At 43.8% G+C, this 25,104-nt stretch overlaps 1 protein-coding gene across 4 annotated transcripts in view; it reads right to left on the reverse strand.

Moving 5' to 3' along the window:
- The window catches only part of agrn (agrin), a 361,141-nt gene that overhangs the window by 122,146 nt on the left and 213,891 nt on the right, over positions 1–25,104 (reverse strand). For all 4 annotated transcript variants that reach the window (XM_051661300.1, XM_051661303.1, XM_051661302.1 and 1 more), the window contains one exon: positions 9,691–9,915. In XM_051661300.1, the coding sequence (XP_051517260.1) occupies positions 9,691–9,915 (225 nt within the window). The remainder of the gene's footprint in view (positions 1–9,690; positions 9,916–25,104) is intronic.

A 25,104-nucleotide genomic window follows, 5' to 3' on the forward strand; every position in this document is an offset into this window, starting at 1 on the left:
TTTTGAGGAGGCAACTATAATCAACCTGTCCTTATCTATATACAAGTTTTCCACCATTTCTGATTAAATTAAAGTACTATTTGTTACAACAAAACTGTTGAATATGTATATTTAACTACATGTTGCCATATGAGCAACCAGTCAGTTATTACACTGATTTAAGTCACTACTTAAAGTAATATTCTGGGTGTAATACAAGTTAAACTCAATAGACTGCATTTGTGGCATAATGTTGAATACCAACGATGATTTAAAACAACTTTACAGCTCAAATAATAAACAAGCTTTAACAGAAGAATTAATGTAAGTGCTTGTATAAAATTATAAGCTCCACATGTCTACCTTTAACCCCCCCAATTAAAAAGAATCAGCTCATAAGATTTATTCGTTTGTGCATCGGGCAACATTAGTTACGTTCACAACTCTTTTTCCGAATGTCTGAAAAATAATTTGTTTCCAGTAGTTTTTAAAAGTAGATCCAGTTCTGAATAAGAACTGATCCTTGATGCCAAACCCTAAGAATAGTGTTAAATGGGAATGGGATAGGAGGGAACTGGTATGGGAAATGATGGGAGTCAGACTTCAAGCAGGAGAGCACGTGCCAATCGCAAGACCTGACACATTCTTTTTCGAAAGCATCTTCCAGCCACCTCTGAAAGAGCTGTTGGCAAAGGCATGTCAAGAATTGAGGAGAAATAGAGAAATGTGAAAGATAAGGGTGACATCTGATGGTAGGGAAGTGATGAGTTGGTGGAAGTTGATGGTTATATGTGGCCACAGGGGGCTCTGGGGCCCGGCCCAGGCAAGATCGCACATAACTGTAATAGAAATGCAAAGATGGTTATTGAAATAAGTGTGACAGTTTCGCCTGCCTCCACACTTTCCAGAAACAGGGCAACACAAAAGACTTATCAGCCAGTGTCGCAGTAAGACAATGCCAAGCCGCGAGCAAGTCATACAATCAGAGAAGAGAAAGGCACACAGACAGAAAGAAAAAGAAAAGAGACACAGAGACAGAGAGGACAGAGGAAATTAGACAAGAATGAGAGACATAAAGACAAAACACATAAACAAAACAAAATGACAGAGGGGAGAGGAAGAAACATGGGCATTAAAGAGAGAGAAAGGAACCGGGAACAAAATAAGCGGGAAATGAAGACAAAGCAACAGAGATAGAGAGACATCATGAAAGCAAATAACACACACACACCAAACACAATAATTCTAAGGCTCTGAATTAAAAACAAATAGACAAGCATGGACATAAAAGAAATCAGAAAGGCAGGTGGGGAGAAAGCTGGGCTTACAGGAAGCGTTGATGCCAGGTCAGGGACTAGTATATACTAACACAAATATAGGACAGCTCTCAAAAGAAGGGAGTATAGAGCCCAACCAAAAAGGTCTAGCACAATGCAGATAGTGACTTCAACAACATCTAACTCTTTGTGCAACACCTTAATACTTCACGAAGTTTGGCTGAAATAATAAACGTGGTGAAGAGAAGTCTTTATTCTTTTTTAAAAATAATAAAGTTTAATTAATCTCAGGACTGGTTACTACACAGTTGTTTAAGGGTATAAAGTGCAAGAGTTGTGACTGTTATCATACCATTATCATGGCCATGAGTAACATAACATTTAAGAAGACACATAAAATATAACCAAGTTGCATTCATTTACATTCAGGGGTTTTATTATTATAGTTATATAAATTTAAGAATATAAAGGTAGCTTTAAAAAAAAAAATCATTTTTAATTTCCAACACATTACAGTAGTTCGAACATAATACATGTTTTTGTTTTTGTTTTCTTAAATATTGCTTTTATTTTTTATTTGACAGCTTGTAGAATACATTAAAATAACATTGAAAAGATAGGAACATTCGCTTTGGGGTCAGCTCCCAAGGCAAAGTCAATTTCAAAATATACTAATACATTTTAACATTAAAAGTTGCATATGTTAACATTAGTTATTACACGGTTCTCTTAAATACTCAATTCTGATTGGTCAATGGTGCCATCTAGTGGTCTGATATTTCTGGTAACAACTGCACACCCAGGGATTTCGAGTCACATTTCCAACTTCTCGGCTCACTGTGTGATCACTACAAGTAAGCTAATACAAAAAACTTCAACTCAAATCAATGATTCATGTCCATTTATTTATTTTGCATGTAGTCTTGTAAAAAAAAAAAAGCTGGATAATGAGCAGTAATTTTCACAAAATAAACACCAACAAGGTTGAATTTGTCTGTTCCCTATCTGTCACTCACTCGACGTTGTGTCGATGTAGTGACACTAGGGGTCACTCTTGGGAGCCCCAAACACCTCTGATTTTGAAAAAAGGAATTTGCATGCCACTCCCCGGACATACGGGTATAAAAGGAGCTGGCTCGCAACCATTCATTCAGATTTTCTCTTCGGAGCCGAGCGGTTGTGTTCAGTGAGCTGAATTACTCTGCTGATCCATTCTCCTCGAAAAGCTGTTGGATTTACGGCGCATTACAGCGGCTTCTCCCCTTCTTGCACTGGTGAAGTGCAGAGAACGCCCATGGGCGCTTCAGCAGCTAAAAGAGTATATTCTTCCTACTGAAAGAGTATATTTTCCCTTCTAAAAGAGTGGCATTAATGGAGAGCGTCTTTTTAAAGATGCCTCTCCGTTTGTGTGTATTTCCTGGTTGTGGTTGTTACCTCTCCGCTTCCGATGGCCACGATCATGGTCTTACGTGGTTGGGCGCTGCCCACGCAGGGACAGCGTTTGTGGATGGATCATGTTCTCACTGCGAGAACGTGACCATGGCAATGTTGCGGTCGCGGTTTTTCCTTCGTTAGAGGGAAAGACCACCCCAGTGGCTCCCCGCCTCGGTCCTTCTACCTAAGGGTTTGAGGCTGCGTCGGTTAGCACTGGGGGAGATTTGGGGACCCCAATGGGAGCCACTCTGCCGGGTAACTCCCCACGGACCTCCCATTCCCCAGTACGCTCGTTTGCCCCACTGGGATGAGACCGCCGGCTTGTCTCAGGGCAAGTTCGCAATCTTGTTTTGGCGCTCGCATATTGGATGAGCTCTCGATTGCAGCATCGGAGACCGGGCTGCCCAGTCTGATGCTGAGGACTCGACTGGGCTCCCACCCAGCGTCCTCACAGCCTGACGCGCAGCTGGCAGCCATGCTTGTCCGGGCGGCTACGTGTGTCGGGCTGGAGTGGAACCCTCCACCCCCCTGAACCCTCGCAGCCTGACGATTGGTTCCTGGGCCCGGAGCGCTGCTCACGGCCATGCCCCGCTCCGGTCCCTTTCTTCCCGGAGGTGCATGAGGAGCCCACGAGGTCATGGCGGGCACCTTTCACTGTCTGGACCTGGTCTCTGAGCTCCTCCGCTCTCACTACCCTCGATGGTGGGGCTGACAGGGGGTACTTGGCGATTCCCCAGGTGGATAAGGCGGTTGCGGTGCACCTGTGCCCGCAAAACGCTGCCTGAGACCCCCGTCCAGCGCCTGTAGGGTTACGTCGTCTCTGGCGACTAAGGCTTGCGGTGCCGCTGGACAGGCCATCTCCACCATGCACGCCATGGCTGGCATCTGGGGCTCCCAAGAGTGACCCCTAGTGTCACTACATCGACACAACGTCTCGTTCCCTCCATCAGGGAACGGAGGTTACGAAAGTAACCGTTTAGTGATATCTTCTCACATAATTACAAAATTAAATTTAACACAAATCAATATTTTATGTTCATTTATTGCAAAATAAACCCCTTCAGGGTAATACAAGGCCTGATCACCCTGTTTGGGTTTGTTTCGTGATAACAACTGACTGACTGTACATTATCCCTTACCAGGGGCAGACTGGCCATCGGGAGAACCGGGACTTTTCCTGGTGGGCTGGCTGCAAAAAGGGGCCGAATGGGCCACGATAAGCTGAAATGGGCCGCCACGTTATGCAGAACGGTCCACAAAACGGCACCGCGATATGTCAAAGGGGGCAACGATATGCAGAAAAGGACACCCGCCCCCCCCCAACAACAACTTTTGCGCAAGTTTCTGTGTAAATCCAGGCCGATTTCTCTTCCCAGTCAGCCCCTGTCCCTTACTAAATGCATTATGAATTAAAATGAACTGACAATAAACAGCAGTATATTTTGAAATTATACATTTCTAAATTCTTTAAGATTAAAAAATTGCTTAAAAATTATTCTATTACATTATATTATATAACATTACATTACATTACATTATATTAGATTATATTTATTAATATGAGTATATTATGTCATAAAACTCGAATACTCAAAATATGTGCAACAAGTGTAATCTCTGTTTGATGGTGTTACAGGGCAAAGTGGAATTCTACAGATATCTCCTGCTCAGTGAGTACTGTAGGGAGCAGTGAACACTGTGTAGGGGCCCTGTGAGTCAGAACACTATTTTCTTTTGTTGGTTTAATGCTGATAATCAGATTTGTTGATGTGCATTTTTAATTTTGTTCGGCCTTTCAGCCACTTTGTTTTGATGGAACAGTAGTGAATTAAAAACAAAGACAAACATGGACATAAAAGAAACAAAAAAGCCCAGCTGTAAGGCAGGCGGGGAGAAAGCCGGGATGAAAGCATAAATGCCAGGTCAGGGACTAGCATAAACTAACACAATAATAGGACGACTCTCACAGGAGGGGAGTGTGAAGCCTGACCAAAAGGGTTTAGTGACTCCAATAGTATCTAACCATGCAAGCCAGCCATTACAACTGGAGAAACCATTAGCTCCCATTAAGAGAGGCTGACCGGAGCCAGCATTCAATGTATCGCTGCTGAACAGTGCCATGCAGGGGTGGCTGTAATTAGCCAGATATACTGAGCCCTACTCCAGTAGAGTGTATGAGGCCGCTCCATTAGTCTAGCCTTTGTATCTGTGTGCCTGACAGTTACTGTCCAAGGCCTTAATGCATGTGTTGGAGGAAAAACTAGCTGTAGTTGTGGATTATGGGGATAAATGTGTATACAGAAATGGCCAAAAATGTGTCCGAGTGTGCTTTGAAATAACAGTGGCCCATGTCCTGCTGAACAATTGTATGTGTGTGTGCATGTGTATGTTTTGTTTCTTTATCTCTAGGGGGACCAAATGTATGCCCAAATGTATTTGGACACCCCCTGCTTATTATCAGAATTAGCTATTTCAGAAGGTGCATAAAATCTAGTATACAGACATCAATCTCCTTAGACAAACATTTTAGTAGAATGGGCATTCATGTTCTGTTCCAGCTTGATACTGCCTCTATGCACAAAGCAAGGAACTTGACTGGCCTGCAAAAAACCTAGACATGAACGCCACTGAACACCATTAGGATGAATTGGAATTCTGACTGCAAGCCAGACCCCATCCCTCAACATAACGGTGTTCAAATGGGAGCAAATCACCACAGCCATGTTCCAACATCTAGTGAAAAGCCTTCCCAGAAGATTGGAAGCTGTTATAGCAGCAAAAAGAGGACCAACTCCCTATGGTAATAGTTTTGATACAAATGTTCAACAAGCACATATGGGTGTGGTTTTAAGGTGTCCACATTTTGGCCGTGTCGTGTAGATTGCATGGATATCTAAGAGGTCACAATCAGAGAGTCGGAAACCTCTAAGACGGTGTATCTATGTTAGATTTAGACTTGCTGGCCGTCCTTCTTGTTTCTTTGTGTTCCTAATGGGATTACACTGAAAGACACTCACTGCAGAGAAACATACTACACACGTCCTCAGGGACCCAGGGCATTCATCCAGCCCTGCCTCCCAGGGAGCCATCATTTATCAGAAGAGTCTGTCTGCCCATCTCTGCCGCAGGATACATCTCAATGTCACACACCCCAGACCAAACATAAGCTTCCAGAAAGTTTTAGAAGTTGTAATTACTCTGACTCTAAGGAGAAGAGGCACCGGATCATCCCACTGTGTTGCTTTATTAACAAGATTAAACTGTCATGTCAATTAAAAACAACAAGGTTAAATAAGAGAGGGTATTTGATCTTCGTTATGTAATAATGAAACAATGGATCTCTGAATTAAAGATGTCTAACGATCATCTCCTGAGGGCTTCAGAGTAGAGAAGTCTAAATGCTAGAAATACTGAGGGTATGTTCACTCAGTCGGGCCACGTCCACACTAGCACGTTTTCGCTTGAAAACACATATTTTTCTCTACATTTTGGCCTTCGGTCCACACTGAAATGGCGTTTTTGATAGCGAAACGTCTTTGCATTGTAGTGCAGATAGGGGAAAAGGAGATATCAGAAAACTATGATGTATTTGTTGTCATATGACGCAGTCATTTGATCCATTCAACCCAAAACAATCAAGATGGTGGACTATTTTGTAGAGGCGCTGTTGTGCTTGCTATTCACTTTGAAAGCGTTGTTGAAGATAAATATTACTTTGTACAACCTTCACATTGCATTCCTTCAAAGGCTACGGGAAGTTTACTTGGAACTGCTGTCCGGCAACAGGACACGAGGACAATTGTGTTTCAGACCGTACATGGAACGGTGATTTTTCGCATGCACAGTTAGGGGATTAAAAAAATTTCATACATTTCAGTGTGGATGAGCAACTTTTGGAAAACGCTTGAAAATGGCAGCATGGACAGAGAGCATTTTAAAAAATAAAACACAGTTTTTAAATGTATACAGATTGATGTGGACATAGCCTCAGTGTTTGAGATTGAGCACACCAGAACTGTATGTACAACCAAGTGTGACTAACCATCTTGCAGGTGCAGCTTTAATAGTTTCAGCATGAACGAAAAACAATAAGTCAATTCCCTTTTCTTTTTTTTTGCGATAGCTGTGAATAACACAAAATCATATGTCTTAGGCCCTTAGGTCCACACTAATCTGTTTTTGTTTAAAAACGCATTGATTTTGCTGCATTTACATCTCTCATCCTCACTGGAAGTGTTTTCCTCCACCGAAAATGGAGACTTTAAAAAATGCACTCTAGTATCGGAAAACGATGACATTAGGAAACTGAAAATAGTAACGTATTAGTGTGGATGTGGCCTAAGATGGTAATTTCTTAAAACACCGGAAAGCCCTCTGAAAATTCACATAACATACTTTAATCAGACGAGTCCAATTGAGGTGCAAATTTATCCGTCAAATCGTAATTAATGAACAGCGGCTTTGAATGCTTTCTTTTGTTTATTTTTAAACATTTTTTTACCCCTTTTTCGCCTCAATTTGGCATTCCCAATTCCCAGTACTCTCAAATTCCTCATGGTAGCACAGTTACTGTGATTTGCAGAGGACGAATCTCAGTCGCCTCTGCTTCCGAGACGTATCAGTCCACGCATCTTATCACATGGCTTTCTGAGCGCATTACCGCAGAGACTTAGCGCGTGCAGAGGCTCACTCTATTCAGCGTGGCATCCACTAGTCCTGTCATGATAACTAATTTTGTTGTACGATATATTGTCCCAAAAATAATTGTGATAAACTATATTAGTCATTTTAAGACCTTTTTTGCCACTGATATAATGATAATATAATAGCATAATAATGCAATTACACCCTTTCAAAGAGCAATTAACTTTTAATTCTTAAGAATATTCAGACATTGGAATTTGGAAGTCGGGAAGGCCCCTCTCCATCTCCAACTGCGGTTTTTGTTCCCAGCTCGGAAAACTGGATGGGATGGTTAGTTTTATTGCACTTTTCGTTGTCACTGTTTTTAAACAAAGTCGACATACCGGCTCATTCACGTTAATGGGCTCTCCTCTCTCATTTGGCTTAAAGCCAAAATGTTCCTACACCAGAGCTGTGGAATGCAGCTTTGAAACCAAGTCCATTTGGACTCCAAACTTTCTGGTTGGAATTATGCAGTCGTTGGGAAAAACACCTATTAAAACACGTATTAGCCTTGAGTAACAAGTAAACTTCACCTGTTGCTGTCCGCTCTGTGTGTGTGTAGGAGCTGCCTGAGCCCCACCTCTGACACAGGAGCAGACGAGAGGACAGAAGCAGCACGACTGGCTAAAATGTTGGTGACATTAATTCTTATGTAAACAAACACGCATGTAAACACAATGGGCAATATCGAGGTCAGCAAAAATGATCAAGGTCATGTCCATATATCGTGCGATAAGTCGATAATGTAATTATCGTGACAGGCCTAGCATCCACGCACAACTCACCACGTGCCTCACCAAGACAGAGAACCACCATATACTGTAACGACCATGAGGAAGGTAACCCACGGGACTTTACCCCCCCTAGCAGATGGGCAAATTGGTTGCTTAGGAAGCATGGCTAGAGTCACTCAGCACACCCTGGACTTGAACTCACGACTTTGCTCTTTGAGCTACCCAGTCACCCGAATGCTTTCTTTTATGTTTAACTGAGTGTACAGTGCAACATCTGTGTCACATGCAGACCACTTAACTGATGGAGCAGCTTCAGAAGACGACTTTTATTTTATTTGAAACCTTCGGAAAACACAACTGGAAAACCTGAACAAATGGAACGCACAGTGTAACAATGACATTGTATGATGTTGTTCATTGCGGTTCCATTTACAGAGCACGGGTTAATCAAACTCACTTTCAAAATTCAAGAGTGAATCCTGAAAATCAGGATTCTGTTACAGAATGCTGTTTTAACTGTCCGAAATGTATGTGTGAATGTAACTGTATTAAGCATTCAAAAACTGTACAGACAACCAAATTCTGCTGCTGTGTGAACATAACCTAAGAGAATCTTCTGAAACATTCTAAAATGCCATCTTAAGGGCATTTTATTGCTTTTCTTAAATTTTTTTTTTGAATATGTCTAGTCTTCATCATGGAATAAATCTGCATAAAAGAGATCAAATAAAACTGCTCCAAAATGTCACAGAGGGGCGGAATAAACTGAAAAAGGAATCTGACAGCTCGTCAGGCAGTGTGGAAGGGAAATGTCATTAGGCAGTCCAATCTGGGCAGGGGGCTTTTCATGAACGCCACTCTGTCCCCATGACTCAAACTCCCTACTAACATGAAACAGTCAGAATTTAATCAAAGAAGAAGAGCTCAGATATCCAGACAGTCAGCACGGCGAGATGTGATGGGGGCGGGAGCTTGCCGCAGAATAATTGATGTGCTGAATTTAGTTCTTTTTTATTAAAAATTCATCCACAATACTTCTTAACAAGACAAACGTTCAAAATCTAATGGAACAAAAATTACATTTAACAATTACATAAAAACAGCAGCCAAACAACTACTGTAACTTTAAAATCAACATAAATCTAAATGGACCCTATTTACATTATTAATGCTTACTGAAAATGATTTCTTGGTGCATATTATTCCAAATACTTTTTTTTGTCTTTGTAATATTCATAATCAAAATGTAATAACTTGCTCTTTCCTTTTCCGCAAACATCACCAAGGCAACACGCGCTATTGAATAAAGTTAACCAATAGCTAATTTGCTATTTGGGCATTGTTTGAGCAAAGTCACATGCAGGACTAGCTTGGTTCTGGTATGGAATGCCCATTTTTCATGAGCCAAACAATTCCAAATGGATGAAGTCAAGTTCCAGCCTCATAAAAACTTGCGAATGGGGATTTGCATTGACTTTAAAGGAAGCTGTAATGTAAAGATGGTGAGACCGGTAACAGATCATCAGAGTGAATGACAGATAATGAAATAATAATGACACTTTAAGGCTCCCCAGACTCACCACAGCGGCCTTGGTGATGCACACGGATGTTCTTCTGGGTGGCACAGGCTTTCATGTTGAGTTCACATTCGCTTTGGTAATCCAGACCATCGCTGCCACACACCACATGCTTGGGGACGTTCTCACAAGTAAAAGGACACATGCATTTGGCAGACAGGCCGTCTGATGACTGGATGCAGGTGCTACCAAAGCTGCAGGTCACCTCGCTGCATGGGTCTTTCAGAGCTGAGAAACAAGAGAAAGAGGTCAAAAAGAGTTAATAAGACAACATAACAGAAACTAGATTTTTACATTTTCTGCAGGCAACGCGCAAATAAATAAGCACCCCTCACACACCTGGGTGGTGCGTAAGACACAGTCAATTTGACCCCAATATTCAAACATGAACCCTGTTATGGAGACAGACGTGGGTTAAAGTGTATCCTAGCACCACCACACAGCTAAGACATGCCTCATGTAAGGACAGATGGCAGAGTGAAGTGGCTTAACTCGTGCTAAAGAACAGCTCATGCCCCAGACTCTAATTCTGAGTCACAGCTGGGTGGTTGTACAAACAAGTCACTCTAATTGACCACGGACCATTTCAAGCAAGCTTTGCATTCACAATACATTCTCAATTGCCATGCTTCAGTGTAATTTCCTATGCTGGAGGGACCTAATCAGCTTTTTTCACTATGAAAAGAAGAAAGCCTGTTTTTTTTCTGCAAAGGACTTTGTCTATCTCACATTAAATATTTCACCACCCAGGAACTCTCTATAAATAAGAGAGGTGGAAGTTTTGATTTTCAAGATGTCAGAACAATTTAACTGAAATAAGATTTTGTGTTTGATACTCTGTGTTTAGTAGAGCCATCCGATTACTAACATAAGTATTGCTATTTGTCAAACGTATTCTTTTCTGTAACATTTCGGCTCATAACTCACAACGTTTGTGCTACAGACATGAATGGCACATCAAATTGTGTGACTTGTTGATTAGAGGTGCACTATGACTTTTCTAATCAGTCGGACTTGAGATTTTGGTTTGGTGGACGAAAAAATGGGCAAAAAATCCCTATCTAGGTATCAGAATATCATATAGACTTGATTGTGGCCTCTTGATTGTAGACGAGTAACTACCAGTAACCATTTAGTAATACCCAAACAAGCACCTAACAACAGCCTAGAAACTACCTAGAACACATAAGCAAACTCCTAGAAATGACATAACAACCATCAACACCCTAGCAACAACCTAATAATGCCCTGGCAACCACACAGCAAAGCGTCCCAGTTTTCGGGCTTGGGCTCTTCTGACTCACACCACCGTACAGAGGCAAACTCCAACATTAAAGCGACAAGTTTTGCACTGCCAAGCATCACTCTATCTAGTGATCATTATTATTTAGGTGATAAATATTTATGAGGAATTGACAAACACAGAGATGGCGAGGAGTGCACGAACCGTAGCACTTTCAGAGAGGGCAAGTTTCATTTCTGACTGTCCACCCTCCCAAACACAAACTGCTCTAATTTGTTTTCACTCCCTATGTCCCTGTTTTCACCTCTCCAATGCGTCATATCAGCCTACAGTCTCCGCGTATCATTTGTGGGTTTCACTTTGTGAGAAACTGTTAAGCGAACTCACTTGTTTAATTAAAGGATTTCTGTCTCTCTCTAAGGACCATGCTCCACTTTCTCAGTGTGACACAAATGCTCACAAACCCACGCGTATGCTTGTGATAAACCTGGCAAACATCAGTGGCACTTTCGAGTGTAGTGTGATCAAAGTGCTCATTCTCTTTTCCTCCTCTCCTCGTCTAAAAAAAGACTTCCTTCATCTTTGCATGTCTGAACCTCATACTTCATCAGCCTGGACTTACCAACAAACCACTTGCACTTCCAAAAAACTCATTGTGAATGTCTGTGTGGAGGAAGCGCTAATACACACCATGATACCGTAGACAACAACCTTCAGCAGGCATTGTTTTGACACCTTTTAGCGATGCTGAAGGAAAGACGAGGGATATATGCAGTAAATTTTCCCCATGATGATATTATGAGCCTACTCAGTCTGTCATAACCCTTGGGATGGACTGACGCATTCAAGTCTTTTTTCATCCTCACAGTCATAACTAATGACAAGCAAGCTCTGACTCATTACTTTTATTTCAATGGACTGGATTCATCCCCAACAGCCTGACTGTGAGATGTTGGATTTCATCTGTGTGATCTAAAGCACTTTTCTAAATCAGTACTGATGTGTCTGTCAGACATATCCTGCAGATGTAGCTTTTGTTGGACAGAAACTATGCATTCAGTGTGCAAAGAGGATTACACTAAAGCCAAGCACAGACTACGAGACTAGCCTACCTTTCATGTTGCAAGTCTGAGACAAAAAGCCCCCCATTGTAGCCAACTCGCAGCTCAAGCACATAACCAACTCTTTTTTTAGTCTGCACACCTGTAAGACACCCCGTGACTAGACGCAAATATTACGAAAGATTTCAAACTGGTTTGAAAACTGGTTTGAATCTGGCAGACAGTGTTAATCTTGTCGACAGAATTACTGATGAAAATGTTCATTAAAAGATTTTTTGATTTTGTCAACGATAGCGAAGATGAGACAAAAAAGACACATCATGATGATAATCAAACGGTTTTAATTCAAATGTATTGAAGAAAATATGAAGAGAAAAAAATAATACTGCAATATATTAAACAACTAGTGAAGTTATGCACTAGTCAGGATGCTTAATTTGTGTTATAAATACGCCATTTCCTTAAAAAAAACATGCTACGCATGCCGCAATACCCTAAACGATCCAAACTTGAGTAATTCACAAAAGAGTAACTTCTAAAAAGTAGCTAATACATCAGTATATTCATTATATGCTATTACTGTATTTCAGGAACTCAGATGTTCACATGTTGTTTAATCTTACATATTAAACATCAATCTTTAATAAGTAGTTTACACATTTTTCACAATATTTTAATATTTGATTAAAGTTTGGTCTGTTGCTTTTACGTTTTTGCCATTTTGCTAATTTGTAGTCCTTACAAAGTGTCATGGTTTTGTGTTTTTTGTTCATGTTTTGTGTTAATGTCTTTTATTTTGGAAGTTTAGTTCCTGTTTTATAATCATGTGTTCCATGTCATGTTATTTCCTGTTTCCCTGCCATGTCATGTGAGTCCTTGTTTTGTGTCATGTGGTCCCCTGGTCATGTGATTTCATGTTTCCCTCCATGTTCATGTGTCTTGCTTTCATTGGTTTATTGTCTTGTTACCTTGTTATCAGTTCTGTCTTGTCATTGGTTATCATTGTCATGTTTCTCCCTTGTCCATGTATTCACGCCTCATGTTTGCCATTATCCATTGTCAGGTATTGTGTTTGTGTAACGTTGTGTTATTGTTTATGCCAAGTTTTTAGTCAAGTCAAGTTATGTCAAGTTATGTTATGTCAAGTCAAGTTATGTCAAGTCTAGTTTAGTTCATGTTTATGTTTTGTAGTCACATTTTTGGTTTTCACGCTTCATGTAAATTAACTGCACCTGGATTCTTCACTTCTTCGTCATTGTCTGCCTATCATAGCCAGCATCGTTATACAAAGTAGGACGGGGCATATTTGTTAGTTACAAATCTGTACAAACACAACCAAAACAGCATGAAAATGTGAATCTTTAAATGGGTGCCAGGGGCCAAGCTTCAGTCTTGTGCACTTGGGTTCAGTCCGCATAAAGACTTTACTTGTCTTCCTTTACTGTTTGGTCTGCAACTATAAACCATCTTTGCTTATAAGAACCCAATAAATAATAGTCTGAGCTTTTCCACCTGCTGTCATGGATAGTTGATGAGCGTTCAGGAAGAGGTGGGGCTCTGATTAGAATTCGAAAGGCCGTCCGTTGTAGGTGCCGTCCTGCACAGATAAGACTTCTTCTCAGGCTCAGACAAGCAGGCAAATTGCCTGTAAGAATGTGACTAGCGTAACAAGCCGAGTTGCTATGAACTGTTTGGGTCACCACGAAGATGAGCCGTTTCCTTCTTGTGCTTTAGTGCTAATTTTCACAGGTGAAAATACAGTATACTGAGGAAGAGGAAGGCTATAGTTACCTATGGATAAACTTGAAATGTCTCCCACAGCCAATTAACTGCTCTCATCCAGCTCTGAAGTGTTGCCAGGTTAGGACAATAAGATGAGAAGCAGGAACCAGGCAGGAAATAATATTAGCCCAATGTTGTCTATACAACAAACTAAAAAAGCAGATGAAAAGGTGCAAAGAGGCTAAGAATTAGAGAGGATGGAAGTAAGAAGAGAAGATGCACCTACACTGATTGGCCTCTCTTGACAGTGCTGTGATAATATGTTAGTGCTGGATGTATTAATGCGTAATGTGTGCAGGGAGCTGTCAGCGGCTGCTGCGGGATATCAGAGTCTGATAGGATCAGCTCGGTGACACCCGCCCAGCTCTGCACGCCCCATGCACCCTCTCTAGCGTGAAAGAGGATGTATATACATGTATGTGTGTTTTAAGTATGAAGTGTTTAAATGAGGAAGCTGAGGGTGGTGCCACTCTTAGCATTTAAGCCTATAACCCTCCACCCACATCCACACTAGTGTTGGGGGAAAACTGTTATTTTATTTAAGGGGTATTTTATCTCACGATACTGTATCAATATTCTAACACATTTAAATACCACTGATTCTTACAAATAAATATTTCTGTTACATATTCACATTAATATATTTGCGAAAAAGGAGACCACCACTCAGAGTAAGTATGTGAGAAGACGTATGTGAGAATGTGAGAAACAAGCTAAAAAAATAAGTCTATAACTTGTTTCATTTGTAAAGATATATGTACAGATCTTCAGTACAGCTAGACAGCAAGGGTTTTCGTGTGATGATAAACACACTGAAACCAAGGTACGCTATTCCCTTCCGTCGTTTTTTGGGTATTGACATTAGTTGAGTTTCCATCCACGCATTTATACATAACTCACTCAGAGAATATCATCAATATCATTGCCTTGCATCTGAAATGTTGCTCTGGTATAAAGCCTTTCATCAAAATAATTGGCTATTCCCTCCCAGAGCTGAACGCTAGCAAACATGATGTTCGTCAGAGCGTTTTGTCGATTTTGTTCTCTTAAACAAATGGGATGGACTTGCTACTTTTTAATATATATTTTTTTGCCATATTGCAATTTTGTGCATAAATGAACCTGGACTGAAATGTGGCTGTTAAAATACCGATACTCTATGCCACTTCTATGGCTCTACAATGAAGTAAAGCATGAAGTTCAGCACATGTTGTGCAAAGCAATGAAATCAAATGAAGATGAAAAAGAAACAAGTAGTTAGTCAAAGCAAAATTTCACAGTTTTGAATCACAACACACTAAACATAAAGAATCGCAATATTATTTTATCGCAAACCAGATATCAATACAACATTGTATCGCCAATTCCCTGCTGATTCCCACCCCAATGAACACCCAACGATTCGCCTTCTTAGCCATTTTTCTGTGATGCATTGAGTACAAAGATTAAAGGAGGATTCGAAAACCAAGATTAACCACCCCGTGAACCTCCCTGTTCCTCCAAACCCAATGCCATAAACACAGCCTTGCTCCCAACCCTCGGCTGTTGTCATCCCTCGCACAGCAAGATCGTTCGCTCTTTTGATGTACTTCTTCAAAGGGCTTATTTGACTGCAGCTGTCTTCCTCCTTTACATGCCTCAGTTCTGCACTTGAATAAAGAAAATTGGGCACAAAAAATGATAATACACATATTTTCTGGTAAAACCCAAAGGCCAGGCAGTAGGCTTTTCTGTGATAGTTGACAGAAGATGTCAATGTGCGTGAACTAGCATTCATGTGCACTTGAAGCATTCCTGAGGTGAGTTCCTTCAATCCTGTCTGACCCGAGACCTGTGAAGACCATCACGGAGTAAACTAGGGAGACTATATTAGCTCACAGTTTTAATACACTACCTAACATGTCTAAAAGAAGTGAGATTTATCCCCTGTGATCTTTTGTGTGCTCTACCTCAATGGAATGCTGCAAATCCTCACATAAGCTTCCGATCACAGACTAAGACTGGAGTTAATACGACAAGTATACATTCAATATGCAAAAGAAGAATCCATGTGTCTGCATGGCTGGAAGCAGATAACAATTAAGCTCAAATCAAATATAATCTCTGTTTCTATAGAGGGAGAAAATGTGCTTCATATAGAATGTACATTTTAGAGGTTTCAGATTGTAATCAAAGTAGAAAATTAAACATCCATTCTTTCTGCTACAACAATAAAAAAATTATATTTTCTGTGTGCAAAACACTCAATGCAAGGTTGCTATGGGCAGTTGTTTGGTGCACTGCTAGGCGGTTGCTAAGGCATTTTGATTGTTTTTAAGACGTATATTGTTTTATACACAATACTGGCCCACCCCCAAGCCTCTATTCTATTCTGGCCCTTGAATTGGCTTGGGTTCCTCCTTCATTCTAGTATATGACATTTTTTCAACTGTTTTAGAGTATGCTAGGCAAACTTGTAATTTGAAATTTTGTAATTGTAATTTGTAATTGTAATTTTGATTAGAAAAATAATAGCACACCTCTCCTCAACAAGCTGCTCTATTTGATGTATAATTCATATCCATAGCACAAATGATGCAGGACGAGTTAGGTTAGATGTTTGTTCAAATCCCGAACCTTAAGTATGAGTAATAGTTACAGTTATGTTTGAATTAGCAAGCACTGCTAATTAACAACAGCATGGCTCAGGGAGTCACAGCACTCCAATATATACAGGTCACCAGATTCAAAGCAGCTGCTTTGGGATTTTCAAAAGGTCAAGGGTTAATGATAGTGGGAAAAGAAAAGGGCAGGAAAGCTTATTTTGAAGGCCACATATAGCTTATATAATGATAATTTCCCACACTGCTCTCTGTAACTGCTGTATTCAAATACTATGACGAAGATGGAATTGTTTGTTTTGGCTAAAAGCAATATCCTAAAAAAAGAAGAAAAGAAAACAAAGTTTTTTTTTCTTCTTTCTTTTCTTCCAAGCAAATTTTGAGTATAATCAGAAGGCACATTTGACGCAAATCATTTCCTTTTCATTCAAGCAAGCCCTGCTCACGCACTAACAAACACACACACATTTGTTAGTTTGTATTCATGCATTTTGGAAGTCGATAACACAGTCTGTCTAGAGAGACAGGAATTTGATTTTCAAGTGGTTAATCAGCTGCAATGACCAGAACACAATATACTGAGAAACTTATTTAACCAGAAAGCATGAAACAGCAAATAAATGTATAAAACTTTATATGAACTTGTTTGGCTGTGCAAACAATGTATTAGAATAGCTGAGGTGAATTTTGTTGTCACCTACTGTGCAGCTAATTTCTACATCGGTAGTTCTCAACTGGTAGGTCACCACCCAAAAATAGGCCTCAGGTCTGTTCTGATAGGGTCTGGGACAGCAGGGAAAAAGCAATGCTAAATGCAAAAAATAAAATGCAACTAACCAAATAATCATACGCAGTTAGGATAGACAAATAAATAGGCATAACAACTATTAAAAGGGAAGAAACATTAAAGCCATGCGTCCAATTAAACTCTTTGGTATTTTGTTGCAGATTGGTAGAAGCTAGCCAAAATATGCAGATGAACTGGTTTGACATTTGAAAACCTCGAAAACAATGCAAAAACAAAACTATGCAAGGTAAAATCCTGACTACATTTAATACAGTGAGGATAAACATGGTTTTGCCGACCAGAATTTGTTATGCACAATTAATTATTGTTGCAAAATTCAAGAGACATTTAGAAACCAAAACTATTCCTATTCAGACAATCTTACATTAATAACATTGCATATAGTTGGGCCTATGCAGTTCATAGTAATATTAATACATTTTAATGTGTTTCTGAGTACATTTTGTACTTTTGTACAACAAAACACTTTTGGTACTGTGTTGGGTAGTCACTTCCATTATAAAATCTGAGTCTTCAAAACCAGATGAGAACCACTGATCTACATCATATCTGCTCTGAGAACACCAGAGAGTGCAACAATATTTTAAAGAAATCACTTTTAGAGTTGCTGGGCTCTTCTCCACTTTTGTGCTCAGAGGAGAGTACTGAAAGTCTGAAAGAGACATAAAGAGCTCCATAGAGGGTCAGGTGAAGTATCTCTTTGTTACCGTCCTGCTGGCTGATGAGTAGCTGCACTCTCCTGCATTAACCTGAAGGATGTAGGGCAGATACAGCCATACTGTACTGCACTGTGAATACTGCAAAGGGCCTTGAGTGGACAAAGTCAGGTCTGTGTGTTTGTAGCGTCATGGTTACTTGTGTAACCTCCGTTCCCTGATGGAGGGAATGAGACGTTGTGTCAATGTAGTGACAATAGGGGTCACTCTTGGGAACCCGAGACACCTCTGGTCTTTGATAAAAGGCCAATGAAAATTGCCGAGTGGTATTTGCATGTCACTCCCCCTGACATACGGGTATAAAAGGAGCTGGTATGCAACCACTCATTCAGGTTTTATGCTGAGCCGATATAAGGTCCGGCCATTTCAGCGGGTAGTTCAGCGTTGTGGCAGGAGGGACACAACGTCTCATTCCCTCCATCAGGGAATGGAGGTTACACAAGTAACCATGACATTCCCTATCTGTCACTCACTCGACGTTGTGTCGATGTAGCGACACTAGGGGTCCCTATACGAAACGCCACAATTGGCTGAACTGTGTTACGTGAACTGGCGGTGTGTGGTGGGCAGACTACTGTGTGCCTCATAGCCAGCACACCAGGTCGACACGTAACCTCCCCCAACATAGTTATGAGTGTCGAACGGCCCTTTTTGGGGACAAGTCGACTACCCAAAAGATAGAGACAGGCTTAGCCCAGTTGTGGCCTCTTTTCCCCTTCTTTTTTTCCAACTCCCTAAAAAAGAAGGGGGATTATCCGTCTGGGCCGCCAGGTCTAGTCGGGGGGTGTCCCTTCCAAGGGGAAGACAGCGGAGACCACACCTCGCCCAAAGAGGGGGGGGGGTATTTAAGTGGAAGGATACGTCACATGGTCTTTCCAACCATGTGGAGAGTCTTCAAGGTAGATCCTGCCCAATGGGGGAGGAGTTACTACAAACATGGAGACTGGGGCAGAGGGGCTCTGCCCAAGGAAGACGCAGTGTGCCAACAGGGAAACAAATTAGCAGAAGATATATATTGCATGGGGTTAGCCTTACAGGGAACCGCCACATGTGGAGCACCTACCCCAGAACAGGATTCTTAGTTAGCAAGTGTACCGGGCCGGCAGCGAATCTCTCCGAAAACTCGACTGCAACAGGGCTTGGAGGAAGTCAACCAGGGAAAAAACTTGTGAACACTACTGGGAATTAATGGCGAACATCTTCAGCTCAAAAGGAGGTGGAAGGCGCTCTGTGCAAGCGATACACCCGGCCGGCTATCCCGGGCTTATCCGCTTGTGTTGCATGCCACTATCTGGGACGAAACCGGTTCCACCCGGAGAATGTAGAACCTTGCAAAGGTGTTGGGTGTTGCCCAGCCCGCTGCTCTGCAAATGTCTGTTAGAGAGGCACCCCTGGCCAGGGCCCAGCAAGCCGCTACACCCCTGGTAGAATGGTGCTCGTAGCCCTACCGGGGGCGGCATGTCCTGGGCGACATATGCCATAGTTATAGCATCAATGAGCCAGTGGGCAATCCTCTGCTTGGAGACAGCGCTTCCTTTCCGCTGTGCACCAAAGCAGACAAAGAGCTGCTCAGAGATTCTAAAGCTCTGCGTGCGATCCAAATAGATGCGTAAAGCCCGCACCGGACACAGCGACGACAGGGCTGGGTCTGTCTCCTCCTGGGGCAGCGCTTGCAGCTTCACCACCTGGTCCCTAAAAGGGGTGGTGGGAACCTTGGGCACATAGCCCGGTCGGGGTCTCAGGATCATGTGAGAGTAACCCGGACCGAACTCCAGGCACATTTCGCTGACAGAGAATGCTTGCAAGTCACCTACCCTCTTGATGGAAGTGAGCGCAGTCAGAAGGGCAGTCTTCAAGGAGAGTGCCTTAAGCTTGGCTGACTGCAAAGGCTCACTGACTGCGGCCGCTTAGGTCTTCTGCGTCCTGTCCAGGGGCCAGATATGGAGATTCCAAAGGTCTGGTCGCAGGTGCCAGATGGTGCCCCATCCCTGATAAAGAAGGTCCTTCCTCAGGGGAATTTGCCAGGGGAGGGGCTGTCGCGAGGAGCGTGAGGTCCGAGAACCACGTCTGGGTGGGCCAGTAGGGTGCTACCAGGATGACCTGCTCCTCGTCCTTCCTGACCTTGCACAGGGTCTGTGCAAGTAGGCTCACTGGGAGAAAACGTATATTTGCGCATGCCAGGGGGCCAGCTGTGTGCCAGCACATTTATGCAGAGGGGGGCCTTGGTCAGGGCGTAACAGAGCGGGCAGTGTGGAGGATTCTTGGGAGGCAAACAGGTGCACCTGTGCCTGTCCGAATCGACTCCAAATCAGCTGGACCACCTGAGGGTGGAGTCTCCACTCTCCCCTGAGGGTAACCTGTCGTGACAGCGCGTCTGCTGTAGTGTTAAGGTTGCCCGGGATGTGAATGGCTCACAGCAACTTGAAGTGCTGCTGACTCCAGAGGAGGAGACGGCGGGCGAGTTGTGACATACAACGAGAACGCAGACCGCCTTGGCGGTTGACATATACTACTGCTGCCATGTTGTCTGTCTGAACTAACACGTGCTTGCCCTGGATCAACGGCCGAAACCTCCGCAGGGTGAGCAGAATTGCCAACAACTCGAGGCAGTTGATGTGCCAATGCAGTCGCGGGCTCGTCCACAAGCCGGCGGCCACGTGCCCGTTGCAAACAGCGCCCCAGCCCATTTTGGAGGCATCCGTCGTGACCACGACACGCCTGGAGACCAGTTCTAGAGGAACAACTGCCCGTATAAACGAGAGGTCGGTCCAAGGGCTGAAAAGATGGTGACAGATCGGCGTGATGACCACGCGATTTGTCCCGCGGCACCATGCCCATCTCGGGATTCGAGTCTGAAGCCAGTGCTGAAGCGGTCTCATATGCATCAACCCGAGCGGGGTGGCCACCGCTGAGGATGCCATATGCCCCAGGAGCCTCTGCAAAAGTTTCAGTGGAACCGCTGTTTTCTGTTTGAAGGCCTTCAAACAGACCAACACCGACTGGGCATGCTCGTTCGTGAGGCGCGCTGTCAAAGAGACAGAGTCCAACTCCAAACCGGGAAAAGAGATGCTCTGAACCGGGAGGAGCTTGCTCTTTTCCCGGTTGACCCGAAGCCCTAGTCGGCTGAGGTGTGAGAGCACCAAGTCCCTGTGTGCGCACAACATGTACCGAGAGTGAGCTAAAATTAGCCAGTCGTTAAGATAGTTGAGAATGCGAAGCAAGGGCTGCCTCTGCGACCTTTGTGAAGATGCGAGGATACAGGGACAGGCCGAAAGGGAGTACTGATATGCCTGACCCTTGAATGCAAACCGCAGGAAGGGTCTGTGTCGAGAAAGGATCGAGACGGTGAAGTACGCGTCCTTCAGGTCTACCGCCGCGAACCAATCTTGATGCTGGACGCTCGCCAGAATGCGTTTTTGCGTCCGCATCTTGAATGGGAGTCTGTGTAAAGCTCAGTTCAGTACTCACAGGTCCAAGATTGGCCGCAACCCATCGCCTTTTTTCGGTATGATGAAGTAGGGGCTGAAAAACCCCTTCAGGTTGTAACGCACCCTTCCGTAGGAGGGTAGCGATCTCCGCGCAAGGTAGCAGCATTTTCGTCCTTCACCAAGGTGACGGATTGGAAAGCGCAAGCCACGCGTCCAAGTTCCGTGCAAGGGGGACCAAATGGGACAACGTCGTCGGACGTACCGGCAGGTGGGGCCTCGAGGTGCCACACCATGTCGTGGCCGTGCTGAGTCTAAGGACATCAAAGCACTTACCTGGCTCCTTGTGACCACCCCCGGAACAGCCTGGGACGGGGGAGGAAGAGACCTGTCCTCGTGACCCGTGGTGACTGTCACATCGGGGGCGGATTTGTGCCACAGCTGGGCGCTCAGGGGTGGGAGACCGCCGCTGGAGCGCTAATCCTGCCAAATAGAGTGGTGGACAGTGGTCGTGATGACGGCCGTGCACACTGAATACGTGACCTGGGGAACAAGGAAACCGCTCTTGCTGAACTCTTGAGTAATTAAATGCAAAAGGTAACAAAAAGATGGAGAGGTCTGCTTACCAGCTCCAGAGCAGCGGGTTTCGTCGTCCCTGGGTCGCCCGTCTCAAGAGCGCTTTGAAGCCTTTCACGGGTTCAGGGCGGCCGTGAGATGGGTGGCGTCTGCTTCCTGTGGTGGGCTCCATGCCGGGGCCGGGCCGAAGGGGCGGGCTGCGGCAGAGCCGGTTCAGTCACCGCAGGGGGACGCCCTTGGCGATGAGTAGACGGGGTGCGTAATCTTGAGCTGCGCCAGGGCAGGATATGCCGGATAGCCTCCGTCTACTGCTCCACCGTCGAGAACTGCTGGGCAAAGTCCTTGACGGTGTCGCCAAATAGGCCAGCCTAGGAGATGGGGGCAGCAAGGAACCGTGTCCTGTTGGCCTCACCCATCTCCTGGACCACTAATGTGGACATCGTCCGCCTGAGAGACCGCACCGTGACCTCCGTCGCTCGGAGAGCGAGGTCGGTCGCCTAGCGCAGTTCCTGCATCAATCCCGGGATGGAAGTACCTTCGTGCAGTTCCTTTAGCGCCTTGGCAGACTTGCAGGAGAGCCATGGCGTGCAGGGCGGAGGCGGCTTGTCCAGCGGCACCGTAGGCCTTGGCCGTCAGAGACGACGTAAACCTACAGGCCTTGGACGGGGTCTTTGGGCACCAGCGCCAGGTGGGCATAGGTGCACCGCGAGCGCCTTTATCCACCAGGGGATTGCCAAATAGCCGTTGGCCGCCCCACCATCGAGGGTAGTGAGGGCAGGGAAGCTGAAGAGATCAGGACCGGGCAGTAAAAAGCGCCTCCCACGACCTTGTCAGCTCTTCATGCATTTCCGGGAAGAAAGGAACGGGGGCAGGGCGTTCGAGCCGCGAGGGTTCAGGGAAGAGCAGAGGGTTCCACTCTAGCCGACGCTCGCGGCTACCCGGGAAAGCATGTCATCATCTCCACGTCAGCCTGTGACTGGGCAATCGTCCCCGAAGGGAGGAGCCCAGCTGAGGCTTCCGCGTCCAACTGGACGAGCCCGCTCTCCGATGCTGCGCTCGAGAGCTCATCACTTTCGCTGGCTCCGAATAAGAGGTCAAACTCGCCGTGAGACGAGCCGGCGGACTCATCCGGAAGCCCGATCGGGGCAGACGAGCGTGCTGGGGAATGGGAGGTCCGCGGGGGATACCTGGTGGAGGCGGTCCCATTGGGGTCCCCAAATCGCCCCAAGTGCTAGCCGCGCTGGCCTCATACCCGTGGGTAAAAGGACCGAGGCGGGGAGCCTCTGGGGTGGCTTGCTTTTTACGAAGGCGAGCCGCGACTGCATCGTTGCCATGGACATGTCCTCGCAATGAGAACATGACCATCCACGAATGCTGTCTCCGCGTGAGCAGTGCCCTGACACGAAAGACAGCGATCGTGACCGTCAGAAGGTGAGAGATAACGAGCGCAACCAGGAATAACACACAATCGGAAAGGCATCTTTAAAAAGACGCGTCTTTAAAAAGATGTTCCGTGTGTGCCGCTCTTTTAGAGAAATATACTCTTTTAGAGAAATATACTCTTATTTCTGCCGAAGAGCCCAGGGGCATTCTCTGCATTGCACCAGTGCAGAGGAGGGAGAAGCCGCTGAAATACGCCATCAGATCCAGCAGAGGTGAATGAACAGTCGTGGGAATTCAGCAAAGATCAGCAAAGATCGTGCCTGGTAAAGTGCATGTAAAATGGCTAGAAATAGCATTTTAGCTTAGTGTAAAGCTGACAATTTACACAAGGTTTATTTCTATTTCTTCAGCTCCAAACTTACTTCAAACGTACTTCTCTGTCTGCTCGTATGAATGTAACATATCATAAGAAAGTGTTTCACCGCTGTTCAAATGCACTTTGGATCGCATCATTTATATGTATAAATGTTTTCCATCTGAAAGGACTAAATATTAAATGAAACAAATGCCAATAAAATGCAAAGTAATCTCTTCAGTAATCAAAATACTTTTTGAATGTAACTGTATTCTAATTACCAATGATTTAAATTGTAACTGTAGTGAAATACAGTTACTTATATTTTGTATTTTAAATACGTAATCCCGTTACTCCCCAACCCTGGCGGTGGAGTTATGTGGAGGTGAGGGCGTGGTCGAGTGCCCATCTGGAGAGAGAGAGAGCGGTAAGGAGTTCCACCTGAGATGAATTGCTACTAATTACTGTTTCCATGTTCGCAGTGAGAGATGGGGGAGATAAAAGAAGCCCAGTCCTCAGGGAGAGGAGAGAGAGAGACAGACCAGAGTTTTCTTGTCTGTTCCCCGAGACAGAGTTTTTTTTCCACTGATAAAACCCCCCCCCCAAAATGTCTCCTCTAGACTCTCAACAAAGTCTTGAACTGAGCTCAGATTTGCTCAGACACCAAATACAGTAATAAAATAGATTTTAATATGAACTCAAACAATTCTCATAAAATTCTTCCAAGAGCAAATAATCTAAACAACTATATGCAATCCACATTCATTTTAATAGCAGTAAACTCTTAGTGTATTTCAACAACTGTCTCATTCATGTCTATTTTTTATCTCTCATAATGAATTTTAGGAGAAAGATCTAAGACTAGAACATCTAAGAAAGTTGATACTTAACTGAAACATAACTTAGAACACAATTAAGTCTCCTGAACTGTGAAAGAGCAACCTCTGGGCAATAACTTTTTCCTCTAGGTAAATGTATGGATTAAAATGAAAAAAAATCTAGTTTAGAGGCATTAGGTTTTTGGAGGAGCAAGTGTTGTGAGGAAAATAGAAAAAAAAGGAGGTTAAAAAAAAGAGGTGAAATAACAGCTACAGTACAGAGAAAGAAGAAAAGGGCAGTGGTTGTGCTGTTGGTGTGTGACAGCATGTGTGACTGTGTACCACACAAACAGAAAGCTGAATGAAGCAGTCAATAATCATTATGTGGCACAGCAAGCACAAGTATTTAAGCCGCAGAGCGCATTTAAAAGCTGTTTTCAATGGTACAGTATAATCATACACAATCAGCAATGATTGTTTCCTTTAAGATGCATTATGATTTACTTCAAAAAACACTGAATGTGTTCTGAAGCAAACTGTAGCCAATGGAGGTACACGGTAGGCGTGGTAAACAAAGGGAAACATTTTTTATTATACGGCTTTCATGAATTCTTGATTCTGATTGGTCAATCTGCAGTCAAATGTTATTA

The sequence above is a fragment of the Myxocyprinus asiaticus genome, chromosome 29 (genome assembly GCF_019703515.2).
Source record: "Myxocyprinus asiaticus isolate MX2 ecotype Aquarium Trade chromosome 29, UBuf_Myxa_2, whole genome shotgun sequence".
Taxonomy (NCBI): Eukaryota; Metazoa; Chordata; class Actinopteri; order Cypriniformes; family Catostomidae; genus Myxocyprinus; species Myxocyprinus asiaticus.